Source organism: Schistocerca nitens, chromosome 3, assembly GCF_023898315.1.
Source record: "Schistocerca nitens isolate TAMUIC-IGC-003100 chromosome 3, iqSchNite1.1, whole genome shotgun sequence".
Classification (NCBI taxonomy): domain Eukaryota; kingdom Metazoa; phylum Arthropoda; class Insecta; order Orthoptera; family Acrididae; genus Schistocerca; species Schistocerca nitens.
The window spans coordinates 925,755,349-925,782,062 of NC_064616.1; the positions used below are offsets into that span (position 1 = coordinate 925,755,349).

A 26,714-nucleotide genomic window follows, 5' to 3' on the forward strand; every position below is an offset into this window, starting at 1 on the left:
TTGTATGTCTGTGAATGCAACCAAACATTGCAGTTTTTTACTAAAGATACTGGTTTGTTTGCCTTTCAGCTTTTTTAATTTGTGTAACTGGAATGTCTATCATGATGCTGGTATGTTAAAGTATGTAGTGTTCTACATCTACATACAAGCCACCAGCCCTACAGCACTTGTTCCACATGTGTATGGACTGCTTGGCTACCCCTGCCAGTATGCATTCAGCAACTGCAGTATGATCACATACACTATGGCCTGGGTCCAAGACTGTATGTCAGCTGGTTGCTCACTTCTGCTGCCAATGTTCATGGTGGATGGCACCTTATTACCGTTGCTAGTCATTCCCTTTCCTATTCTACGCACAAGTTAGGGAAAGGCAACACTATATGCCTTCATAGGAGCTCTAATTTCTCTTACCTTGTCTTTGCGAGATGTAAGCTGATGGCACTTCGTCGCAATTGCTGGTTCCTCAATAGTGTTTTGTGAAAAGAATGTCACCTTCCCTCAAGGGATCCCCATTAGAGTTCATGGAGCATTTTTGTAATACTAGTCTGTTGATCAAACCAATTGGTATCAAACCTAGCAGCATGTCTCTGAAGTAGTTCAATGCATTCCTCTAAACCAACCTGGTGGGTATACTGAACACTCTAACAGTACTAAATTACTGTTCACGTAAGTGAACTATACATATTCTCTCTCTCTCTCTCTCTCTCTCTCTCATTTTTAAGTGAGCAACATTTTCCGAGAATTCTCCCAATAAATCGAAGTTACCAATTCGTCCCTACAAATACTCTACTTGAATATTACAGAATTGTTTTTCCAACTCACCTGAATTAGCGTACATTTTTCTAAATTTAGAGCAAGCTGCCATTCCTCACACCAAATAAAAATTCATCTTGTAGCCTCCCACAGTCACTCAACAGCAACACTTTCGCATGCACTACAGTGTCATCAGCAAACAGTTGTGGATTGCTGCTTACCCTATTCATCAGATCAGTTATGCATATAGAGAACAAGCGGTCCTATTACATTTCCCTGGGCATTTGTTATGATAGCCATGCCTCCGATGAACAGTTGCCATCCAGGACACTGTACTAGGTTCTTTAACGTCTTCAAGCCCCTCACATACTTCAGAACCTATTCTGTGTGCTTGGACCTTAGTTAACAGTCTGCAGTGGAGCACTGTGTGAAATGTTTTCTGGAAAGCAAGAAATATGGAATCTGCTTGTTGAACCTCATCAGTGATTCACAGGATATCCTGCAAGAAAAGGGCAGGCTGAGTTCCACACAAGCAATGCCTTCTGTGTCCATTCTGATTCGTGGATAAATCTATCATATCAGAACTTAGAATAGTCTCAAGAATTGTGCAGCAGACAGACATTAAGAATATTGGTCTGTAATTCTGCAGGTCCTTTCTTTTACACTTCTTATATATGAGAGGAAACTGTGCATTTTTCTGGGACTTGGCGCAGCCGAGTGATTGGCGATGAATGCAACCTAAGTCAGGGGCCAATGCTGAAATGTATTCTCTGCAAAACTGAATTGGGATTCAGTCTGTATCTGGCAACTTATTTGCTTTCTACTCTTTCAGTTGCCTTCAATGTCAGGGATGCCTATTTTTATATATGTCATACAGAAGTCTCTGCAACAGACAAACAATAATATGTCTTTACAATTCTCCTGTGTGAATATTTTTTAAAAGAAATTTAAAACTTCAGCTTTCCTTTTGCTGTCTTCTGTTGCAAGATCAAACTGGTTGATGAGTGACTGAATAGAAGTATTTGATCTGTTTCGTGAAACAATACAGTCTCCTGAAACTTTTAACACCAAAGCACACAGTTACGCAGAATGCCTGTCATTCAGCATCTACCACTAGAGTTGCTTAGCGTGAACCTGGACCAAAATGCGCTATTGTTCTTTGTATCGTCGCTACCAAATCCTGCTGGGTACAAATGCCAGGCCGATCAACAGTACTCGAGTAATGGTCAGACATTGTAAACTACTTCCTTTGTGGATGGACTACACTACCTGATGATTCTTCCAATGAATCTGTGAGGCCTCTGCCTTTCCTGCTATTAGTTTTATATGGTCGTCCAATTGAAATCGTTCCCTATACATACTCCTAGATATTTTATAGATGCGACTGCTTCTAGTGATTGTTTTGCAATCATGCTGCTATAGTTGAGATGTCATTCAGGCAATAAGAATACCTTCTGCAGTTTGGAAATGTGCTTGAATTCACTTACTATTCAAAAAGTAACAAAACAAAAACTATTGAATCTCCCTTCTGCAAGTTACGTACAAAATCCTGTCAGCATGCTCCAAAGAATTTAGGAGCATTTAGATAACAAAATTGGCAAATATCCATCTGGCTTACACACTGGTACCTATAGACCAAACATTTGAATTAAAATACGAAGTGCTCAGAAACAGCTAGCGTGTGCGTGTGTTTTCTGAAGAAGGTTTTGTCCAATAGCTCAATGTGTAACAGTCTTCATTGTACGTGTCTGCAACTGAATGTCATCTTTACAATGAGTAGGAATCTAAATATTATCAAAGAAAGTCACCAACACAACCTCCAAAGTATGGTTCATGGATGAGGTGTAGGAACCTTTTTTGGCAGGGCAACAGTCTGTCTCCCTCCACTTCTTATTGGAAAAACATATGACTTTGAAGACATAAAAGTGATATCATCCAAATTTCTTGCCTAGCTTTCACAGATGTTCTGGCAGTACTAGCAGATGATGGCACCAATTAAGCAATCAGGCAGTAAAACACAGTTATCTAGCTGGAAGTCAAGTACACTAGCAAGATGCTTACACTTCTCAGAGTATGTGATCTAAAAGGTATCCTAAAAGAACACAAAATTCTGAGAAAAATACTCAGCCCAAAAACAACAGGAGGTGCATACAGACTAAAATCCTGAAAGACTACTGAATCTCACGGCAAACATACGAAAATGATGACTGAAATTTTATGGCCATGTCTAAAGACTCCCAACAACAAGACTACTCACAAAATTGCAACTCAAAACCATAACCTGGATCTAGCAGGTCAAGAGAGATTTAGACAGGCTCGTATAAGTCCATCACACATTTTCAACAGAAGCTTATACAGACAAAAATTAATAAATGGTAAGTAATGCTGGAGAATGAAGTTGCCACCAGACCGGGGACAAAGAAGACTAAACAGGGGAAAAATTAGAGCTGCTTGGAAACTGAAGACTGAAACATAACAGCTCTGCATGATCCTTAGGATCCAGTTGCACCAGATAATTTATCTATAATTTGGACCATACATTGAGAGAACTTCTACAATATAGTACATAAGGTAAATGAAAGAAATAGTGCAATAAGACAAACAGTAATTACACTTAAGTCACCATGATTCATGAGATGGTCCCTGGACATTACAAATGGTGGGACATGGTTCTTAATAAGGTGTGTGCTCCCATGCTGGCCACAATATTGGCAAATAGTTCTTGTGGTAGAGAGCATCCCACACATGCTTGATGGGATCTAAGTTGCGGGATCAGGCAGGTCAGTCCATTCCCTGAATATCCTCATTCCAACAGCTCCTCAACCTCCACTGTTCAATGCAGTCACACATTGTCATCCATAAAAATGAAGTCAGTACCAAATGCACCCCTGAAAAAATGCACGTGGGAAGGAGTGCATTGTTGATCAGTGAGTGAGCCGAGTGTATAGTCTTCTAAGATTTGGAGATCAGTACGCCCATGCAACATTATGCCTACCCACACCGTAACGCCTGGACAACCAAAACAATCATGTTCAACGATGCTAGATGTACCCTCATATGGCTAGAGGAACAATCTTCTCCAACTTTCCAGGTAAAAAATGTATTTCATAAGAAAAATTCAGGTTATTTTGAGGTGATCCTCTTGTGGATCCAGTTTTTCAGATTCTTAAAAGATGTGAAGTACTGTTGAGAAAGGCTAGGCTGTATGGACTGAAAAAACTGTACTGAAAGCGGTTGTATCCATTGAATAGGGTGGGTGGGGTAAGAAGTCCCTTCAAAGTTTTCTTCAGTCAGTTTGCAATGTGCAGTTTGGCACTGTCATTAAGCATATTGCAAGTGTTTGTCTTTAAGTGTGTGATCAAAGTGAGCAACTGTGCATCATTTGACAAGGTTGCAGCAGCTCATGGTACACCACACATCACGATACAGTGTCACTCACCCCAAAATCGTTGGCTTTGAATCATCAAAACCAACCTCTACTCACGGTTTCCCCAACAGAGCATGCTCTCCGCACACTTCCACTAACAAATGGCGACTTCCTGCAAATGTTTTGTAGGTACAAAACCAAATGTGTTCAAGGCACTAACATAGGTATGTATCTTTCACTCTGCTCTGAAAGCCTCATGTTTCTACTATTAAATAGGTCTCGTGTTGCTCTGTGTTATGCAGCACTAGTACAACTACTGCCCATCTTCATAAACAGTAAGAATTAATTAATGCTCTCAAAACATCAGAAATTGCAACTACATACCACCATCATCAAATAGTAACAACAGCAAATATAAAAAAATTGCAGAAAATTTTCCACCTATGACAGCATGTGTTCTATCACTTTTTTTTTTATCTATCTTATTGGGTACTGAAAGGGGGCAATATGGGTACATTTTCTTGTTAACAGTGAGCAGGTGTAATTCAGCAGAAAATACAGATTAATAAAATTGTTGTGGCATCACATACTGTTATGTCTATTTACCAAACAAATGCATTTTTTCAGACATGATATAATGTACTTACACTGTTTGCTAGTAGCTAATAGTTACCCTTTCTGTTACATTTATGCCAATGTCTGCCAATTCAGAATCATAATTCTCATGATTATTCACCAGTGTATACTTCAAGGTAAGTGCATTGAAACCCCCCCCCCCCCCCCCCCACACACACACACACAAAAACTTTTGCTGTGTTTTCCTGTTGAAATGTGAGCAAATCTGTACGTCAACTGACATGACTCGTTATTGTTTCCTCTAATAACATGCTTTAATAACTTACAGTGTTATCTTCATTATTGGAATTCATACATGTATACATTGCTGCATTCCCAAAAGATGTTGAATCCCAAATTCTTGAGCAAAATCTTAATGACCAAGAGCACTATGTCCACAGACAGAGAATTACTGAAATGCCAAATCTTCCTTCATTTCCAAGGTAACGAAAAGCTGATAACTTCTAGAACTGTCCAATGTTAGAAGTAGATTCATGCCCTGAATATGAAAAATGGGCAATATACTTTGGGATTTAATCCAGACAGTGTTGAGTCCAATTCATCATATGAATCCAACAAGTTCTAACAGGAAGGCAGCACGAATGTCTTAGAATTTTTTCATTAGATCTTTAAAAGTGGCATAGCAGACAGTTAATTGCTTGTAGAAAATTCTGCAAATACCATATAAAAAAGTTCCAGTTACAAATGCAGAGAAGGGTTCAAGAAAATGTGACATCTCTCTTTCACAGTAACAGTTTATTTTGTAGCATAAGCAACAATTTCTAACACTCCACCCAGTGAAGTGTTAATGAGCAATTCTGTGAAATATCAGATGAGGCACTAATAATTACAGGTAGCTGGGTTTACTTTGACATATTAAATAGATGCATAAAATATACTCTGAAAAACAGTCATCAAGATAACAATATCTTAATTTTATTGGTGATTTGAATAAGAGATCCACAAATAATCTATGTTGGAAATCAGTGTTCCACCAGTGAAGGATTCAAGTACTTTCTGTAACACCAAAAATTAATCTAGTGTACCAGCACTATTCTTTATCTTCCCCTTAACAACTTCAAGGAGCTGGAACTGTGAAAACCCTACCACCTACACCTGAGTAAATGTTGAGAGTTCCAATTAATCCTTTATGTTCATACGGGCCATTTCAGTTGTGCCGTTTCCCTTTGCTAAAGAGCCAACAAATACCTTATCAACCATTGCTGTTGGTCTTGGCAGTTATACGAATTGGTTTCATGACGGCACAGCATAAAAAAGCCAGTTTTTATGTCCAAAGTTTAGTAGCTATGGCCTATTGCAGGTAGAAAATCATTTCACCGCATCTTGTTTATAACTTCCAGACCATCCAGCAACTCTGCATTTTTAAAATCTTGCTTTCTCATTCCTAAGATTTCTCTCAGCCCACTGGAATAGTTTCTACAATGTCTGGCAAATGTCAATTCTTTTTCTGTGCAGCAAGTGGCTTTGCAATTAACTCTTGTTCTCGCTGTATTTGTAGTTCTCGCTGATGCTGGCGTTGCAAGGCTTCCTTCTGTTTTATCTGCTGAAGCTTCATGGCTCTTTTCTGGAACAATTACAGTTTTAAATAAAATAACCACAAACATTTGAAAGTAGTCAATAATAAGTAACAAGACGTGACAACAGTGTTCTGATGTAAGTGCGCAAGTTTTTAGTTACTCATTAATTGTAACAAGAAATTAGGAAATGGCATAAAATATACATTTGCTAACTCACTGAGACAAATGAATGGTTTCACATTTTCTTTTTGTCACTCAATGCTACAAGAGATGTCTGGGTTACACACAGCAATGGTATGTATACAGTTCGTAATCTGTATGGTGTCTGTAATGAATATTTCATGACAATCACATATACTGTAGCAATAAAGGAAGGAAAGAAGATTATGGTGTAATATCCTATCCACAGTATTGATCACAATCTCAAATGGGGGAGGCAGGAAATAAGACCTGTCTTTTTCAATGGAGCCATCAATTTACAGAAATCAACAAAGCCTACAATGGAATCACAAGGTGGGGATTTAAAACCCACTCCCCCTGAATCCAGTGTGTTACCCATCATGTCACCTCTATCAGTGAACAGCAATGAGCCTTAACTGGAAAGTACAGATCAGGTACAGGCATCAGTAACTTTGCTTTTGTTCATAGTGATGGGTTAGCAAAAGCATAAGCCACTTACGAAGTCAAGGAGACTTTTAAAGCATGACAATTTCTGATGAAAGTGTGATGGATTTAGAGGTTTTAGGGAACAAAACTACACTGGTCATAGGTATCTCCACAATGGACATGTCAAAGAATGGGAGAGAGCCATTAAATTTTAAATCACAAACAAATGGGTGTAAAAAAGAAATTGGCACAGGCCAGCCATAAGAAGTGTTATGAATAAATTAAGAGTGTAAGGGGGGTGAAAGATAATAGGGTAGGGTTGACAGCAGCAGGGAGTGATTTACGGCCCACTGTCTCATGTCATATGGCGGAAGGCACACTGCATCAATGCACTGGTAGGCAACCCTCCACCCCTGTCTGACACCCAGAAGAATTATAGTAATGAAGGTTTCAGAAAAATTATACAGTCCACTCTAACAGATAAAACTTATAACTTGCTTTGTCACCTGGCTATTATCGACTAGATAATTGTATTCAGTATTTGTTCACTTATAAAGTGAATTTGATTCAGAGTACAAATGGATTAATGCAAGCAAGTGTAAACATGGTAGATGTCCATAAAAAGCCAATGTACGCACTATACATTTCCATGGTTGGCTGCACAATGGAATCTACTGCCTGCTCAACACTCCCTCCCTGCAGTCATCATAGTTCTCAGCCAAATAATGTCCTTGAGCAACAGTGAAATATGGATGGCAATATCTTATACGGTGCAGGTCCTATATAACAGCAGCAACATAAATAAAAGATAAAAATTATGATTCAGTTCATTTCTTGAACTTTCGCTCATCCTGCAATCTAGTGATGTCTATTGGTACTATCACAACAATAGATCTTTCCCCTGTAATTTCTTCTTGCAATTACAATTGCAGTCTGTTTAATGTAATTTACTTCATGCGTTAGACGTTTAATTGTGGATTAATTTACTTTCTCATTTCACCTACCAGCCATCATCTTGTTCTAAAGCTGATCAATACTTGTTAATGTTTTTCAAAAAAAGGGTTCAAATGTGTGTGAATTCCTAAGGAACCAAACCGCTTATGTCATCAGTCACTAGACGTACACACTACTTAAACTAACTTATGCTAAGAACAACACACACACCCATGCCCGAGGGAGAACTCAAACCTCCGGCGGGAGGGGCCGCGCAGTCCGTGACATGACGCCTCAACCTGCGCGGCCTAATGTTTTTCCCTGGTATCTAGTACGTGAACAGCGACCAAATTTCTCATTTGCAGCCCACTTAGTAAATCATTACAATTTCTCTTAACCAAGTAAAATATTGACTTGGGTTCAGAATCAAGTAATGCTTTTGAAGAACAAGATTTTCACCTCTGGATGTTATCTTAAAAAGTAACGTAAAACACAACAAAAGTTTGTAAGTTGATAGAATTTAATGTTATTTCCTCCCATGTTTCACAAGTCAGTTTTTAAGAAGAGCATTAGATTGTTGTAGTGGCTAGTTCATAGTTTCTCACGTATCCGTTGCACTAGCACAGAGACTTAAATGTCACGTGGTTCTTCGAGCTAGGTCGATACTGTGTTGAGCACATCAGGAAAATCTCGAACTTATTGAAACACAAGTTTCCTTGTTGCTTACGTGTGACCCTCATTCCTGGTCGGCGATGGTTAAAAAGACAGTGCCCCATCTGGAGTCTAGTTACAATTACCTCCTCCTGACGAAGTCGGGAGGAAGAGGTCCAAGCACCAGGGAAGAAGTTTCACGTCCCGTAATTTATTATTGGGAAGCGTCGACCAATGTGCGTGCCATAAAAGAGCAACACGATGACATAAAACACACTGTGTATTGGTTAAGGGAACCATGCGAACAGCAGGCCGAGAAAGAGAGATGCAGTCTTGGCCTATATTGGCTGCCTCGTTTTCGCGGATACCAACATGCCCTGGGATCCAGAGGAATGGCACAGAGACACCCCCCCACCCCCCAAGTGGAGGCAGTCCTGAATCCGGTGGACCAAAAGGTGGGCAGGATAAAGAGCTTGGGGGCTGAGGAGAGAGATGAGTGAATCCGAGCGTATAATATTCTGTATCCGCTTATGGTGATGGATGTACTATACACCTGGAGAACAGCGGAAAGCTCCGCAGTAAAAACCGAACACTGGTCGGGAAGCCGAAATCTATTAGGGGTGTTGCCAACAATATAGGCACTCATAACACCAGATGTTTCTGAGCCATCAGTGTAAATAAATGTGGCATCCTCCATTAGTGCACATAGAGCAGCAAATGCTTAATCATAAACAAGAGGAGGTGGTACTATCTTTGGGAAGCTGACAAAGGTCACGGAGCAGACAGGTCCGGGGGTGCAGCCATACCCCCAGTTGTCAAGAAAGTTTAAAGAAAGTGGAAGGAAAGAGAATGTAGGAGTTGACAGAAGTGGACTCCCAGTGGTGGTAGAGAAGAAGGGCAGCCTGCATACCCTAAATCCAAGGAGGCATCGAAAAAAACGGCATGGGCCAGATAAGCAGCCATGGAAGACAGGTCACTAGTGTAACCACTCAGGAGGACAGCTCACCGATTGGACAGTGGAGATTCAGCAGTCTCAACATAAAGGCTTTCCACGGGGCTGGTGTAAAAAGCTCCAGACGCTAATTGCAATCCGATGTGGTAGACAGAGTTGAGATGCCAAAGAATACACAGCCGAGCAGGAGTAAAGTATGCTGCCATAGTCCAATTTCGAGTGAACTAAGGTGTGATATAGGCAGAGGAGGACCACTTGGTCCACTCCCCAGGAGGTACCATTCAGAACACGGAGGGTGTTGAGGGATTGCAGACAGCGAGCCGAAAGATATGAAACACCAGCACAGTTTTCTGTCAAACATCCAAATGGTCGAAATACTGGCCGCCATGTAGGAAATACGAAATGTCAATGTGTGCTTAAACAATTCCACAACTGTGCTATCAAATACCTGGGGAAAGGAGATCTATACAGTCTTTGACCAGAACACGTGTAAACAGGAAGACCACATCAAAACTAACCATAATATTGATTAAAATTCTTCTGGGTATTATGCCACATCATCGCTAAAAACTAACAACAATAATAAACTAAAACCAATGTTTTGGCCTAATTGCAATAGCCTTCCTCAGGGCATGACTGGTTTTGCATGGGGATAGGTGCTTCTATTTATTACAGACTATCGATGTCTGACGTCACTGTTGTAAAACTTTTAATTGGCCCTCTAATATGATTGGCTAGTCATGACGCAAGGGAAGATGGAAAGAAAGAGGCTATTTGTGGATGTCCATGTCATCAACAATTGGTAGCTGTCCGCCAATCAGCGTTCGGCTTCTGGTCGGTAAGTTTTCCTCCTGGTGTGCGCAGAAGTGGACAGACAGTTGCTCTACAGCTGTTTGTGCAGATACATCCATCAGACATTATGGTCAGTTTTGACATCAAGTCTCTCTTCACTAACATTCCTATTGAGGAGACTATGCGCATTCTACAGGAGCGGATCCCACTAGATATCTGTGATCTGGTGCGCTTATGCCTGTCATCTACGTACTTCACCTGGTGGGACCAGTATTACGAACAGTCAGATGGAGTGGCAATGGGTTCCCCATTCTCCCCTGTAGCTGCGGACATCTTCATGGAAGCCTCTGAGAAAACAGCTCTAGCTTCTGCTCCATTGCGTCCCAGTTGCTGGCAACGATATGTGGACGACACATTCATTATCTGGCCTCATGGTGAAATGGGACTGGGAAACTTCCTCCAGCACTTAAATAGCCTGCACAAAAATATAAAGTTCACATATGAGACCAAAAACAGTGGTTCCTTGCCATTTCTGGATGTGGAAGTATACAGAGCTGCCGAAGGTAAACTGGGACACAAAGTGTACCGGAAACCAATGCACACTAATCGGTACCTGCACGCGGAGAGCCACCGCCACCACCACCACCACCACCACCACACCACCACCACCACCACCAAGCTCAAAAGTATTCTGTCCTGCATACGTTAACTGTCCAAGCCTACCTGAATAAGAGATGAAAATAACATCAAAGAAGAATTAAAGGAGCTACAAACATGTTTTGTGCCAACGGCTATGATGACAAAATCATAAGCAAGGTAGCTAAAACCAAAGGGAGCAGAACACGAGAAGAAGGCATAGAAGAGAAGAAGGCGAAGAAGAGAAGCTTCCACTGGTAAACTTACCATATGTAAAAGGAGTCAGTGAACAGCTAGGCAATGTCCTCCGCCGACGAGGTTTCCAACCGATTTTTCGGAGCAATCACAGGACCCATGAAATGATAGGTTCCGCCAAGGATGTAGTCAACATTCTTAACACTGCAGGTGTTTACGAACTACGGTGTGAGTGCGGAGCTGCCTACATACGAGAAACAGGGAGACCTGTCAGCTTACGAGTAGCAGAATACAAACGCTATGTACGATTACAACAACATAACAAATCGGCGTTAGCGGAACACCACCGTGACTGTGGACAACCTATCAGGTTCCAGGAGGCCCAAGTACTGGTGAAAGAATCGTGGATGCAAGAATGCAAAATACGGGAGGCAATCGACATTATTAAACAGACTGACAACATCAACAGAGAAGATGGCTACAAACTCCCCACGTCCTGGCCGCCGGCCATCCCAGTCCAACGGGCCGCGAGCGGTCGCGAGGCAGAAGCTACACGGGACACGGACGTATCTGCACAAACAGCTGTAAAGCAACTGTCAGTCCACTTCTGCGCACACCAGGAGGAAAACTTGCCGACCAGAAGCTGAACACTGACTGGCGGACAGCTACCAATCATTGACGACATGGACATCCACGAACAGCCTCTTTCTTTCCATCTTCCCTTACATCATGACTAGCCAATCATATTAGAGGGCCAATTAAATGTTTTACAACAGTGACGTCAGACATCGATAGTCTGTAATAAATAGAAGCACCTATCCCCATGTAAAATCAGTCATGCCATGAGGAAGGCCATTGCAATTAGGCTGAAACATCGGTTTTAGTTTATTATTGTTGTTAGTTTTTAGCAATGACGCAGCATAATACCCAGAAGAATTTTAATCACTATGACTCCGGCCGCGGAAGCCTACATTCTTATAACCATTATTTCTCCTTGACTAAGACAGAGTTGTTTAATTCCATTGATAAAGTCGTTGGTGTTCGTGATATGATGCACACAACGACCCAAATGCGGTGCAAGGAGGCTGGCCAAGAGTTTTGCCAATCTGTAAGTGGGTGACCCAATGGTGTTCACAATGGGATGAAGAGGAGAGTCTGGTTTGTGGATTTTTTGTGGTGTCACCGCTAGACACCACACTTGCTAGGTGGTAACTTAAATCGGCCGCGGTCCTGTAGTACATGTCGGACCCGCGTGTCGCCACTGTGTAATCGCAAACCTAGCGCCACCACATGGCAGGTCACAAGACACGGACTAGACCTCGCCCCCAGTTGTACGGACGACATTGCTTGCGACTAGACCTACCAAGTCTTCCTCTCATTTGCCGAGAGACAGATAGAATAGCCTTCAGCTTAGTCCATAGCTACGACCTAGCAAGGCGCCATTTGTATCAGTGCTTATAGCTTACTAATATTCAAGAGAGATGTATTCCAACAAGAGAATTAAAGATAAGTATTAAAACGCTACGTACTTTTCTTCTTATTCATTAATAAGTCTCATGTTCCAGAACTTCAAGCCCGTCTGCGTTAGTTTAGCGTGCACCTAGCTACCTCATTGTGTCTATGCTGTATGAACTAGACACAACATTTTTGGTAGTCCATAAAGCGTAGGTGGTCTTTGCGCCTGAGGGAGGAGATTCTTAATAACGCCCTCTTCCAGTGTTGACTTTTCTAGAAACTCTGATGTCTTCCTCATTATTCTTGATGTCGGGTCCCGTGGCAGTTTCCGGTATGCATCCTCTTCAAGAATCAACTGAATTTTGGTGTCGTCGTCGCCAGCTTTATTTAAAATGATGGATGCATTGCCCGTGTCAGCTGGCAGAACCACAATGCGGGGGTCGTTGCGGAATGAGTGAAGACCATTGACTAGGGCTGAATGCAATGGTCATCCATCGGCGTTCAGGCCCCCAGCAAAAATTCGACAGCTCATGAGGCCTATGAAGGAAGATCTAGGGCTTAGAACGCCTGGAGTGTACAAGATACCATGTCAGTGAGGCTGCTAGTACGTCGGCCAAACAGTACGAACTGTGGAGCAACGCCGGACGGAACACGAGAGGTGCTTACACCTACGCTATCCAGAAAAAAATCAGCCGTGGCAGAACACACCTTAGAAAATGGACACCGAATTCTATTTGACAAAATATCTATCGTTATGAGGACGAGGGGATTTTGGAATAGCATCATAAAAGAAGCTACTGAAACAAAAAACTCTGAAAACACCATCAACAAGGACGGCAGTTTGCAGCTCAGCACAGCCTGTGACCCACCCATCGCGAGGTTAAGACGCACACGATGGATGCGAGATGAATACATTACCATATATGGTGAGGAAGAGAGCACTAGTGACATCACAGCTAGTAGTGCGGCTATATAACGACGAGGCCACAGCGACACAGCAGCCAGTCTTACAACTTGACAATGACTGAGGAGAGCTTGGTTGAAAGCTCGTGGGATTTTAACCACCTGATGCGGCTGGAAGCCAGAGAAAATTTTATTAATTAGTATCCCCCATGATTACCGGCATCTCAGATGGCGCGCTCCTTCCTCGTGGGGGCCCTCCCTGAGGTTATGTGATTGTTCACACCTCCCAGGAAATGGACGGAGGGACCAATCGGCACATTCAGAAGGTACCAGCTCGGTTAATCACCTCTCCATGGGCCAGGCCGTTACCAGGTGGTATATACATGTCCTACCTGTCTACCCGGGGCGGGGATTGATTGAGAGAGTATGGAACCAAACGTTGAGGTCATCAGTCCTGCAATTCCAAAGGGAGTTACATAAGAAAGAGAGCCTGCTAAAAGTAAACTAAGGAGTAAGAGGAGTCAAATTATGAAAGAATAAATTTAAACACACACACTATAAGCATAAAAGGTGAGACCAAATGTAAAAACTGGAAAAGGGGGGAGGATGGGGGGGCGGCGGCGGTCATGGGGTCACAGACCGTGAAGACTGCAAAAGGAGTCCCAATCACAACCAACCTGCCCCTGCTCCAAGACAAAAGGAGAACCTTATATCTGGAAATAAAAACCACTTTCACGGAGGAAACAGAGGACCAGGTCTATCATCCATGGATCTTCCGGTAATATTAAATTTAAGGAAGCAGGAAGACTACACTTGGCTCGAAGGGTCGAAAGAAGGGGACATGCCACCAATATGAGATATCGTCAGTCTGGCACCACAAACACATTGTGGGGGTGGGTCATTATGTAGGAGGAAACAATAGGTGAGCCAGATATGGCCAGTATGTAAACAACATAAAACAGTAGACTCCTTCTGAGAGAGGCGGAAATGAGTGCCCCAAACTGCCGTAGACTCCTTGATTGTGCGGAGTTTATTACTATGAGCAGTAGCACGCACGCTCAAGGGCAGAGAGAAGGTCATGGATGGCAGAGACCAAGGGGTGATGAGAGTAGCATCAATTGATAGCCTGAAGGCTGCTCATAGAGTCGGAACAAATTAAAACACTATGGAAGGAGGCCTGAGAAACAAAAAAGGAGGCCCCTGTAAATGGCTAGAAGCTCTGTGCTGTAAATACACTACATGATCCTGGTAACAAATGGTGCTCAAGGCTCGTAGGAGATGTGAAGGCGCATCCCACTTTATCAGTAGTCTTAGAACCACCAGTGCAAAGGATGGTGGCACCCTGGAACTCTGCAAGGATGGCACATAAGACACCAGTAAACCATAGGAGCAACAGAGACCTTAGGTCCGTGGTCTAGGCACCATCCACGTCCAGTGAGTGCAGATGGAGATCCCGGCAGAGGGTAGTGAGACTGATGCCAACCGGCAATCCCACCCATGGGCGGCTGTTAGGAGGGAGACATCCCTCATTGGCGAAGAGCACAGGGTGTACAGGATGGTCAGGGAATTGGCGAATGGTGACTGCGTAAGAAACAAGGAGTTGGCTCCGTGATTTGTAGAGGGCGAATCCCCGCTTCTGTGAGGAGACTATCAACAGGACTAGTGCGAAAGGCACCAATAGTCAGATATACCGGGCCATATACCTGACTACCATAATCGAGTCTGGACAAAAACAGAGTAGTGTAAAGATGGAGAACAGTGGAACGGTCTGCAGCCCAAGATGTGTGGGCCAGGAGGTGGAGAGCATCAAGTTTCCGCATGCATGTAGTCTTTATGTGACGGATGTGGGGAAGCCATGTCAGCTTTCTATCACAAATAAGGCCCAAGAAACGGGACTGTGTAACAATATCAAGAAGCTGGCTGCCTAAATAAAGTTCTGGATCAGGATGAACTGTGGGTTGACGACAAAAATGCGTAACCCATATTTTGGAGGAGGAAACCTGGAAGCCATGGACGGTGGCCCACATAGAGGCCCATCGGAGCTGGCGCTCAGCAGCTGCCACCGAGTGGGAGCTGCACCAGAGGCAAAAATCGTCAATGTACAACGCCAGGGTAACCAGAGGCCCAACAGAGGTCACAAACCCATTTACAGCAATGAGGAAGAGCGAGACAATTAGCACAGAACCCTGTGGGATACCATTCTCCTGAATTTGAGGGGTGCTGAGTGACGTGCCAACTCGAACCCCGAAGAGCCGGTAAGATAAAAACTCGCATTAAAAATCTGAAGGGGACCATGGAAGCCCCAGTCAGGGAGGATAACTTAAGTGTGATGGCACCAAGCCATGTCATACGCCTTTTGTAGGTCAAAGAACACTGCGACAAGGTGCCGGCAGTGAGTAAAAGCCTGTCAGATGGCTGATTCCAATCTGAGTAAATGGTCACTTGGAGACTGCCCTGCCCAGAAGCCACACTGATAGGGTGACAAAAGGTCCCGAGATTCGAGTACCCAATAGAACCTGGAGTTGATCATCCTTTCAAGCAGTTTACGAAGCACATTCGTAAGGTTTATGGGGCAGCAGCTGTCGAGAGACGTTGGGATTTTCCTGGGCTTAAGGACGGGGATAACTATACTGTCTCGCCATTGTGACGGAAAAGCACCCGTGAGCCAGATGTGATTGAAGACCCTGAGGAGCTGTTGCCCTTGGGGAATGTCCAAATGTTGAATCATCTGATTGTGAATGGAATCTGGCCCTGTGGCTGTGTCTCATGAAGAGCTAAGAGGCTGCACCAATTCCCATTCAGTGAAAGGAGCATTGTAGGGCTCAACGTGGTGTGGGATGAAATGGAGGGGGGTCTGTTCAGCTCTATTTCTGTTGGAGAAAGGCAGGAGGATAGGAAGTGGACGAAGATGCCATCACAAACTGTGTCGCCAGATGTTCTGCAAGGACCAATGGATCAGTGCATAGAGCACCTTGGATGTTCAGACCCTGGACAATTGACTGTTGCTGGCCGCCCAGAATGCTACGGGCCTGCGATAAAGAGGCATATGTCCCCAGGGAGGAAACATAGCGTTCCCAGCATTCCTTTTTATTCCGCTTAATAATGTAACGAGCCTTAGCATGAAGACACTTAAAAGTGAGAAGGTTGGTCTGCGAGGGCCGTCGCTTAAATCACTGGAGCGCCCTTCGGCGGTCCTGGACAGCGACTGCAACGTCCTTGGTCCACCACGGTACCGGCTGATGACGAGGGGGCCCTCTGGATAAGGGGACAGCAGTGCCAGCAGCATCAAGAAGAGTGCCAGAGATGCCTTGCATGACTACATAAATGGAATTTGAGAGGGAGGTCTCAAAGCGGACAGCAGACACGTATAAAGGCCAACTGGCCCTGCGGAATGCCCAACGTGGGGGCCTGTCTGCCTGGCGGCCACAGGGGAACGATAGTGTCACTGGGAAGTGATCACTGTCACAAAGGTCATCATGGGATGACCAATGTGTTTTATAGTTACAAGCATCTGTCTCCAGACGCAGGTACGAAACATACTCCCAAAGAGGGAGAGGGGGAAGTGAAGAGGCAGGGGACGGGGGGAAGGATGTAGAAAAGGAAGGTATGCAGCCCAGAAAGGAAAGAGAGCCGTACTAGCTCGGGGCCCCATGCTTGCCATGCATGTATCCACAAAAGAGATGTGGACACGCTGGGGGAGGGGGGGAGAGATAGACATTAAAGAAGGGGGTGGACTCTACATTTGTTCCTATATGTACTGTCAATGCTTCCGCTGTTATATCTGGTCACTATAGACACCTGAAGTATCAGGATTTTATGTTCCTCATTTAGGGAACAGACTCTGCAGATCAGGGAGAGTATTATCTCAATCCTCGACAATGAATTTTGTTTTTCCTTTCCGATGTTGAGTTTCATTCAACATGATTCTTCATAGCTCTCGAATGCTCCACACTCAAATCTGACTGTAGCAGGAGTCAGTGCTGCCATCTAGCCTGTGTTAACTCAGTGTCTAACAGTAGCAGTTCTGTTGAGAGAAAAAGTTGTAATTATTACATTCAAGTTAGTAGATGTGAAATGGCTAATTCTTCATGCACAGTCCATCCTGAGGAAGAGATTGTAGAGCTTTCAGAGGAATATCTAAGTGAAAATGATTAACAATGATTTATTTGTCAATGATTCAAATGAAGTGACAATGGAAGTAGTCCACCCTGAAGAGTCTCAAAAAATATCATGCAATGAAAAGTTCTGTGCCGTAATGCTTATGCATATATATTTGAATGAAAGTGCACTCTGTGTTCTCATTGCTTTCACAAAGAGACTCACGTAATTCTCTGTGGCACACTTGCCGCACAGGCGGAAATAATCCAAACAGGAGTAGATGGAGTCAACCTGTGTCTGGATTACTGAGTACAAAGGGTTAAAGCACTGTATTAGGAGTGGAAAGTATGACTTCACATCACAACCATAGACTGGGATTTTTACTTTCTCAGGAATTAAATCCACTTTAAAGCAAGGATGAATGCTCTGGTGTTACATTACTGTCTGGCAGTCCTCAACGTACATCAAACACAAAATGGAACCACCGTTTCTCCAAGTTTTAGGGTAGCTGTCATTAATCTGCAGTGTTAATTCCTGGTGAAAAATTAAACCCTGTACCACTTTCAAATTTTTACAGGTCGTTATGGATTGGCGTTGGGTAGAAGGGCCAGGGGGAAGCAGCCCCCTACTACAGTAGATCAGCCAGGCTGAGGTCTTTCTCATATGAGTGGAGGGAGCTGAGGCACCTGCTAGGAACTGGTGACAAGGGAGAGGGAATATTCATTTATGTGGGAAAATGAGGGACGAATTACTTTTCGGAAGCAGCTTGCATCTACATGATTACTCTGCAATTCACATTTAAGTGCTTGGCAGAGGGTTCATCGAACCACAATCATACTATCTCCCTACCATTCCACTCCCGAACAGCGCGCGGGAAAAACGAACACCTAAACCTTTCTGTTCGAGCTCTGATTTCTCATATTTTATTTTTATGATCATTCCTACCTATGTAGGTTGTGCTCAACAAAATATTTTCGCATTCGGAAGAGAAAGTTCGTGACTGAAATTTCGTAAATAGATCTCGCCACGATGAAAAACGTCTTTGCTTTAATGACTTCCATCCCAATTCGTGTATCATATCTGCCACACTCTCTCCCCTATTACGTGATAATACAAAACGAGCTGTCCTTTTTTGCACCCTTTCGATGTCCTCCGTCAATCCCACCTGGTAAGGATCCCACACCGCGCAGCAATACTCTAACAGAGGACGAACGAGTGTAGTGTAAGCTGTCTCTTTAGCGGACTTGTTGCACCTTCTAAGTGTCCTGCCAATAAAACGCAACCTTTGGCTCGCCTTCCCCACAATATTGTCTATGTGGTCTTTCCAATAAGTTGTTTGTAATTTTTACACGCAGGTACTTAGTTGAATTGACAGCCTTGAGAATTGTACTATTTATCGAGTAATCGAATTCCAACGGATTTCTTTTGGAACTCATGTGGATCACCTCACACTTTTCGTTATTTAGCGTCAACTGCCACCTGCCACACCATACAGCAATCTTTTCTAAATCGCTTTGCAACTGATACTGGTCTTCAGATGACCTTACTAGACGGTAAATTACAGCATCATCTGCGAACAACCTAAGAGAACTGCTCAGATTGCCACCCAGGTCATTTATATAGATCAGGAACAGCAGAGGTCCCAGGACGCTTCCCTGGGGAACACCTGATATCACTTCAGTTTTACTCGATGATTTGCTGTCTATTACTATGAACCGCGACCTTCCTGACAGGAAATCACGAATCCAGTCGCACAACTGAGACGATACCCCATAGGTCCGCAGCTTGATTAGAAGTCGCTTGTGAGGAACGGTGTCAAAAGCTTTCTGAAAATCTAGAAATACGGAATCAACTTGAGATCCCCTGTCGATAGCGGCCATTACTTCGTGCGAATAAAGAGCTAGCTGCGTTGCACAAGAACGATGTTTTCTGAAACCATGCTGATTACGTATCAATAGATCGTTCCCTTCGAGGTGATTCATAATGTTTGAATACAGTATATGCTCCAAAACCCTACTGCAAACCGACGTCAATGATTTAGGTCTATAGTTCGATGGATTACTCCTACTACCCTTCTTAAACATTGGTGCGACCTGCCCAATTTTCCAATCTGCAGGTACAGATCTATCGGTGAGCGAGCGGTTGTATATGATTGCTAAGTAGGGAGCTATTGTATCAGCGTAATCTGAAAGGAACCTAATCGGTATACAATCTGGACCTGAAGACTTGCCCGTATCAAGCGATTTGAGTTGCTTCGCAACCCCTAAGGTATCTACTTCTAAGAAACTCATGCTAGCAGCTGTTCGCGTTTCAAGTTCCGGAATATTCCATTCATCTTCCCTGGTGAAGGAATTTCGGAAAACTGCGTTCAATAACTCCGCTGTAGCAGCACAGCCGTCGGTAAGAGTACCACCGGCACTGCGCAGCGAAGGTATTGACTGCGTCTTGCCGCTTGTGTACTTTACATACGACCAGAATTTCTTCGGATTTTCTACCAAATTTCAAGACAATGTTTCGTTGTGGAACCTATTAAAGGCATCTCGCATTGAAGTCCGTGCCAAATTTCACGCGTCTAAATTTTAGCCAATCTTCGGGATTTCGCGTTCTTCTGAACTTCGCATGATTTTCCGTTGCCTCTGCAACAGCGTTCAGACCTGTTTTGTGTACCATGGGTTATCAGTTCCATCTCTTACCAATTTATGAGGTATGAATCTCTCAATTGCTGTTGCTACTATATCTTTGAATTTGAGCCACATCTCGTCTACATTTGCGTAGTCAGTTCGGAAGGAATGGAGATTGTCTCTTAGGAAGGCTTCTAGTGACACTTGATCCGCTTTTTTAAATAAAATTATTTTGCATTTGTTTCTGGTGGATTTGGAAGAAACGGTATTGAGCCTAGCTACAATGACCTTGTGATCACTAATCCCTGTATCGGTCATGATGCTCTCTATTAGCTCTGGTTTGTTTGTGGCTAAGAGGTCAAGTGTGTTTTCGCAACCATTTACAATTTGCGAGGGTTCGTGGACTAACTGCTCGAAATAATTTTCGGAGAAAGCGTTTAGGACAATCTCTGAAGATGTTTTCTGCCTACCACCAGTTTTGAACAAGTATTTTTGCCAACATATCGAGGGAAGGTTGAAGTCCCGACCAACTATAACCGTATGAGAGGGGTATTTATTTGTTATGAGACTCAAATTTTCTCTGAACTGTTCAGCAACTATATCATTGGGTCTGGGGGTCGGTAGAAGGAGCCAATTATTAACTTAGTTCGGCTGTTCAGTACAACCTCCACCCATACCAATTCACACGGAGTATCTACTTCGACTTCACTACAGGATAAACCACTACTGACAGACACAAACACTCCACCACCAATTCTGCCTAATCTATCTTTCCTGAACACCATCTGAGACTTCGTAAAAATTTCTGCAGAACTTATTTCAGACTTTAACCAGCTTTCTGTACCTATAATGATTTCAGCTTCTGTGCTTTCTATTAGCACTTGAAGCTCAGGGGCTTTCCCAGCACAACTACAACAATTTACAACTACAATTCCGACTGTTCCTTGATCCAAGCACTTCCTGTATTTGCCATGCACCCTTTGAGATTGCAGCCCACCCCGTACTTTCCCGAGGCCTTCTAACCTAAAAAACCGCTCAGTCCACGCCACACAGCCTCCGCTACCCGTGTAGCCGCCAGCTGAGTGTAGTGAACTCCTGACCTATTCAGCGGAACCCGAAACCCCACCACCCTATGGTGCAAGTCACCCGAAACCCCACCACCCTATGGCGCAAGTCAAGGAGTCTGCATTGCAAAACCGTCTGAGCGTCTGACTCAGACCCTCCACCCGGCTCTGCACCAAAGGTCCGCAGTCAGTTCTGTCAACGATGCTGCAGATGGTGAGCTCTGCCTTCATCTCGTAAGCAAGACCGGCAGCCTTCACCAAATCAGATAGCCGCTGGAATCCAGAGAGAATTTCCTCAGATCCAAAGCGACACATGTCATTAGTGCCGACATGTGCCACCACCTGCAGCTGGCTGCACCTTGTGCTCTTCATGGCATCCGGAAGGACCCTTTCCACATCAGGAATGACTCCACCCGGAATGCACACTGGATTTCTTCCCCTCCTTAGCCGCCATATCCCTAAGGGGGCCCATTACGCGCCTAACACTGGAGCTCCCAACTACCAATAAGCCCACCCTCTCTGATTGCCCGGACCTTGAAGACTGAGAATCATCCTCTGAAACAGGGCAGGCAGCTGCATCTGGCTCAGCCAGAGACAGCACCTGAAACCTGTTTGACAGGCGCACCGGGGAGGCTTTCTGATCAGCCTCCGGGGACGTCTTTCGCTGCCTGCCACGCCTTGGAACGACCTCCCAATCAACCACAGGAGAGGGCTCAGCCCCACTGCGGGCAGCAAACGGGGCAACCACAGCGGCAGAGCGATCTTGGGACAGACAGGACGAGGGGTGCCCTTTGGCAACAGCCTCAAGCTTCGCGACCGAAGTCAGTGCCGCCTGCAGCTGTGAGCGAAGGGATGATAACTCAGCCCTCATCCGAACACAGCAATCACAGTCCCTGACCATTCTAATTGATGTTGAACAACAGTTACTGAAACATGAGTCCGTGCCTAGATAACGCAAGCAAGGGAAACACGCAAAGAATGTATGAACTAACCTGTACAAATGCATAACGAATGCGCTACAATCTGCCTGAATTTATGATTACAGTAACTAAAACGTGAAATTACACCTCAGGTACTAAAACGTGATGCTACAACTCTCAAATACTATAATACGCCCGAAATTTATGAATTAAACAATGCAAGTACCCAAAAACACACAAAGAAATTAAGAATTAAACTATGTAACAAATAAGTAAGCTAGGAGTATACGACTTGCTGCTGGCAGCTGCTTATCTAATGGCAGCAGGGAGCATTGTCAGTCGGACAAGGAAAATGTGATTGTAATTGTTGCTGGCTCTTTGGTATGTTAAATGATCAAAATTCTTGAACTCTTGGATCTTATGTTCTCTTCTTGGGATGTGACAGATTGGTGATTCGGGGTGAGATCCTCCCTGCAATTAGTGTAGCACGGTGGTTGTACACAGGGAACATACCCACGTGTGGTCGGTCTGCAATCACCACAGATGGGTTTATTTTTAACCCTAGATAACGATCCAAATTTCATATAGCTGAAGTATCTGACAAGTGGTGACACACAGGGTTTTACATCGCACCACTAAATCATAATATTATCCTGTAATAACCCACTCAAAACCCAAAATAGATGCTCCAGTGTCTACTTCATTATCTTCAGGCTCTTATGGTTCCAAATTAGTATGTAATTCCTCATTGGTTTGCAGTATAAGGTCTCTGTGGAAGTTTATACCCCTGACCATATTCAGTTCCTGTGAGAGATAATTTAAACAGGGATGCTGTACTGCATTTTTAATATCAAGGTAACTTCACCGTACTTGTCTCCAATTTCCTCTATAGAACATAATTGTTTGATATTTAAGAATGATTCACCATAATTCCTGGTACAGCCTGTAAGTGGGGTACATGTATCTCTCCTTGTCTGACAGGTTTGTTTTCATCTCAATTTGTACTTAACAAAGGAAACACATTAGAGTTGTATCCTATCGTGTTAAAAGTGAGTCAATCACTCTGATGAGACTACTGGAGCCATATAGCCACAAGCATGATTCAACTACTCCTCAGCCTTTATGGGGCAAAAAGAATGCACACACCAACAGTGCATTCTCTGTGTAGTCAATGGGCTACCACCGTACAGATATGTAATAACCCTCTGCATACTCTGGCAACCATACTAGGTATTGTGTGACCTTTTTGCACTGTCCATACTGATGAAAAAGTTTGAAAATAAAGTGGAGGTCAAACTGTGTAATGGGGATCTTTTGTAAATAAACTGAAAAGATGTAGGTTTTAATTAAAAAAAAGGGGTGCAAGTGAGTAACCCAATGCAGACACCAGAGATATGGTCAATTCAACATCAAATACAGCATCTATTGAAGTGAAAACATATTGAATAAAATTATGAGACAAGAAGAGAAGAAATACTGCAATGGCTCAGTGTCCCATGTTGCCCATACGCATACTTCGAGTTGTGAGTCCCAAGGGTGAGGCGGGCAATGTTAAGGGGATAGTACGTGAACTTTGTCATCTCACTTCACTTGATTGCAACTCATGGTATCAGTTAAGATTTTTTATGGGTATCGTCAACTTTTTAGGAATGCCCAACAATGTAACTTTTTAGGAAGGTAAAGAGCACCAACCAAGCCAATTGCTACCTCCATTAGCACTGTCTGTCCTGCTATTTCAGGTTGATATCATTTCATGAAATTACCTTTCATTCTTTAACAACTCAAAATATGGGATGAGTAGCATTAATAATTCTCAATGATAATAAGGAAAAATTTCACATTAACACAAAACTAATTTCAGAAAGAACAAATTGATGCCTGTATAATGAAAGAACAAGGCCATTGACACCCAAAATTATGTAACTGACATATTTAACTGTTCACTGGCGAAAATGAGTGCGACTGGCTACCGGGTAACAAATTCTCATTCCCAGTATTCTGTGGAGCAGCACAGGCGACAGACACTATTATCCAGTTGTTCCTTAAATTCGAGAACAGGTACTGAGCAAGAACTTGATAGTTCCTTTTTATTATAAAACAGGAAGAGCAGAGTAATGTTTTGCTGACAATGAGGTCCTTAGAGTTGGACCATAAATCTGGATTGGGGAAGGATGGAAGAGATAGATTGGTCATGCCCCTTCAATGGAACCATCCCTGCATTTGTAATCAATGAAAAGTTCAATGGTGACAGAGCACCTGCTCAAACAGGATAAGGGTGTGAAAGGTAATTGCCTATGTCCTCCTCGAAGAGGCCATCCTGGCATTTATCTTAATCTATTAAGGGAACCTGTGATAAATGTAATTTTGGATGGCTGTAAATGGGATTTCAACCCTGCTCTTCTCAAACTGACTTGGAGTTACAGTAGTACAAGGAATTATTGATTTCACAAGTTCTTATCATTTCTGTACTTTGATTGTTAGTGGACCCTTTAACATTCATGAGTTAAAATCCCTAGTTCTATGATTGTAATCTGGCTTCAAATCTTAGCAGTGACTGTTCTTAAATAGCACCACAAACACATGGTTGCTTAAACAAAATTATGACTGGTGCCTCTGCAACACTGTGCTGTATTTAACATTGGTATGTACTCCACTTAACAGCAACAGATACTGTGAGAGGTTGCCGCCATGTAGGCATTACTGCTCACCCAACACCTCTCAGTTCCTAGCAGCAGCCTCCAGATGTCGCTCACAAACTGAGACCATTTTCTGCTTCAGCGGGACTTCTACCTGTGTATCACTCATCCTCCGAGTGTCTACAGGTACCACAGACATTCGCACAATTAAGATTTATCAGTTAAGACAGTTCAGTGCCTCCTCCCAGTTCAGTAAAGTACACTGAAGATTACCTTCTGACTGAAAAGTTGCTATTTATGGAGAACTAGGATCTGGACAGTAACATTCTATTACAACATTAAACAACAAACACCCTGTCACATGTAGTCACGGTGTTCAGTAAAGCATCTAACTCAGCCCAATGAACAATGCCACTTTAGCTAATACATTCTTACACAGTCTTGATGTATGTGTGTGTCATTCAATTTCTTCAGACATTATGAAACTTCTGAACACACAAATTACACCACAGAATACGGTCCAAAGTGTGAACAGTAAAATAATGGTAGTATGAAATAACTAAATAGGTAAACTGAAGTTTATACTCACTTTAAGTTTCAAGCTCCTTTCATGTAATTGCGACATATCCTTTTTAATCGTAGTAAGCTTTGTATGATACTGTCTCACCATGGTGCACTGTTAATTGAAAGAAATTACAAATGTTACAATAATAAGATTGGGAAAACGTCTACATGTAACAGTTCAATTCATTTAGCATCACACATACAAAAATTAAAGAAACTAGTCAAAGACAAAATAGGTAGGTCTAATGCCTTATTCACAGCAGTTGTTAACACTTCAATTTCTAACAACTAGTAGCACAATGATTGACAGGTCTTTCAAGATGGAAAATATTACTGTCTCTTCTTAATGTTATGGAATGGGGAAACTTTTAGCGGTTACCATTTTCTTTGTAACAGTGAATTGCAATCTATGTTATCAAACTAATGAACTGAGGAGTCATGCGTTGCAAGTAAAAAATACATTAGCACATTTATTATTATTACCATTTCTTGCAGATCGTTCGTGCACTGCATTTTATTTAGTTTTTCATTTTCGTCCTGCAGTTGAGTGATAACGGACATCTGCTTTTTTCTGAAATAATGAGAAATTTGTAAAACGATGAATTACAAAATAACAAGTTAAATGAATAGTTGGCAGTGAACATCTTACAAGACTTGTCTACCGCCTATTGACGCCTAGCAGGTATGAAACAATGGTGCTTATAACAAGTTAACTGTTATACAATTAAGTGGATTATACTGTATTTAAATAACTAATAACTTCATTCTATTATATAAACACACAACCGAACTAATTATTCTATAAATGAAACTCACGTCAACTCATCAAGTTGCCCTTTCGCTTTCACAAGATCCGATTCATACAAAGACAACAGTCCCACTGTAAGCTTGTTAATTCCATCATCATCTACAAAGTGCCTGCTGAAAGTACAATTCATTATTACCCATACTCTTCAGAAACCCAGTAAGCCTTCAAATTACTAACAGACCTCTCGACAACAGATGCTGAAACATTTTCATCATGCGACATACTCAAACGTCACTTCCAACCTCTGGCAAACCGTAAACACACCCCTACGACCCTACCATTTCACAACAAAAACTACCACATTACTAACTCTGCTTACAAACTTCATTAGCTCCACTGTCCAAAGAATTTAACAACAAAAACGTACTGTTCTTGTTGATATCGACAGAAATCTTCGATATACGCTGGCTTGACGTACTACATGTGAACGATTCCTAGTTGACGGAACGGTACACCATAACATTCCACACTCATAGCCAATTTTGCACAAGCCGGAACAATCAGTATGACAACCGACGCACAGCTGTCAAATAGACGGCCGGACTTCCAGAATGAACGTTTCGTTGCACTTTAAAAACAAAGCAGTTTTATTCTCTAATATATGCAT

General features: G+C 42.9%; 1 protein-coding gene across 2 annotated transcripts; it reads right to left on the bottom strand.

Annotated features, from left to right (window-relative positions):
- Window positions 1–5,472: 5,472 nt before the first annotated feature.
- LOC126248996 (biogenesis of lysosome-related organelles complex 1 subunit 6-like) lies at window positions 5,473–26,471 on the bottom strand. Of its 2 annotated transcripts, none has more exons than XM_049950574.1 (5): window positions 26,289–26,471; window positions 26,116–26,217; window positions 25,783–25,870; window positions 25,325–25,411; window positions 5,473–6,320 (listed from the first exon to the last, which is right to left on the bottom strand). In XM_049950574.1, exons 1-5 carry the CDS (start codon window positions 26,327–26,329, stop codon window positions 6,192–6,194), a joined length of 447 nt encoding a protein of 148 aa, XP_049806531.1. In that variant the 5' UTR covers window positions 26,330–26,471; the 3' UTR covers window positions 5,473–6,191. The 2 variants fall into 2 exon arrangements, with proteins under 2 accessions (XP_049806531.1, XP_049806530.1); XM_049950573.1 differs by having other exon boundaries at window positions 26,116–26,220; window positions 26,289–26,470.
- Window positions 26,472–26,714: the final 243 nt, after the last annotated feature.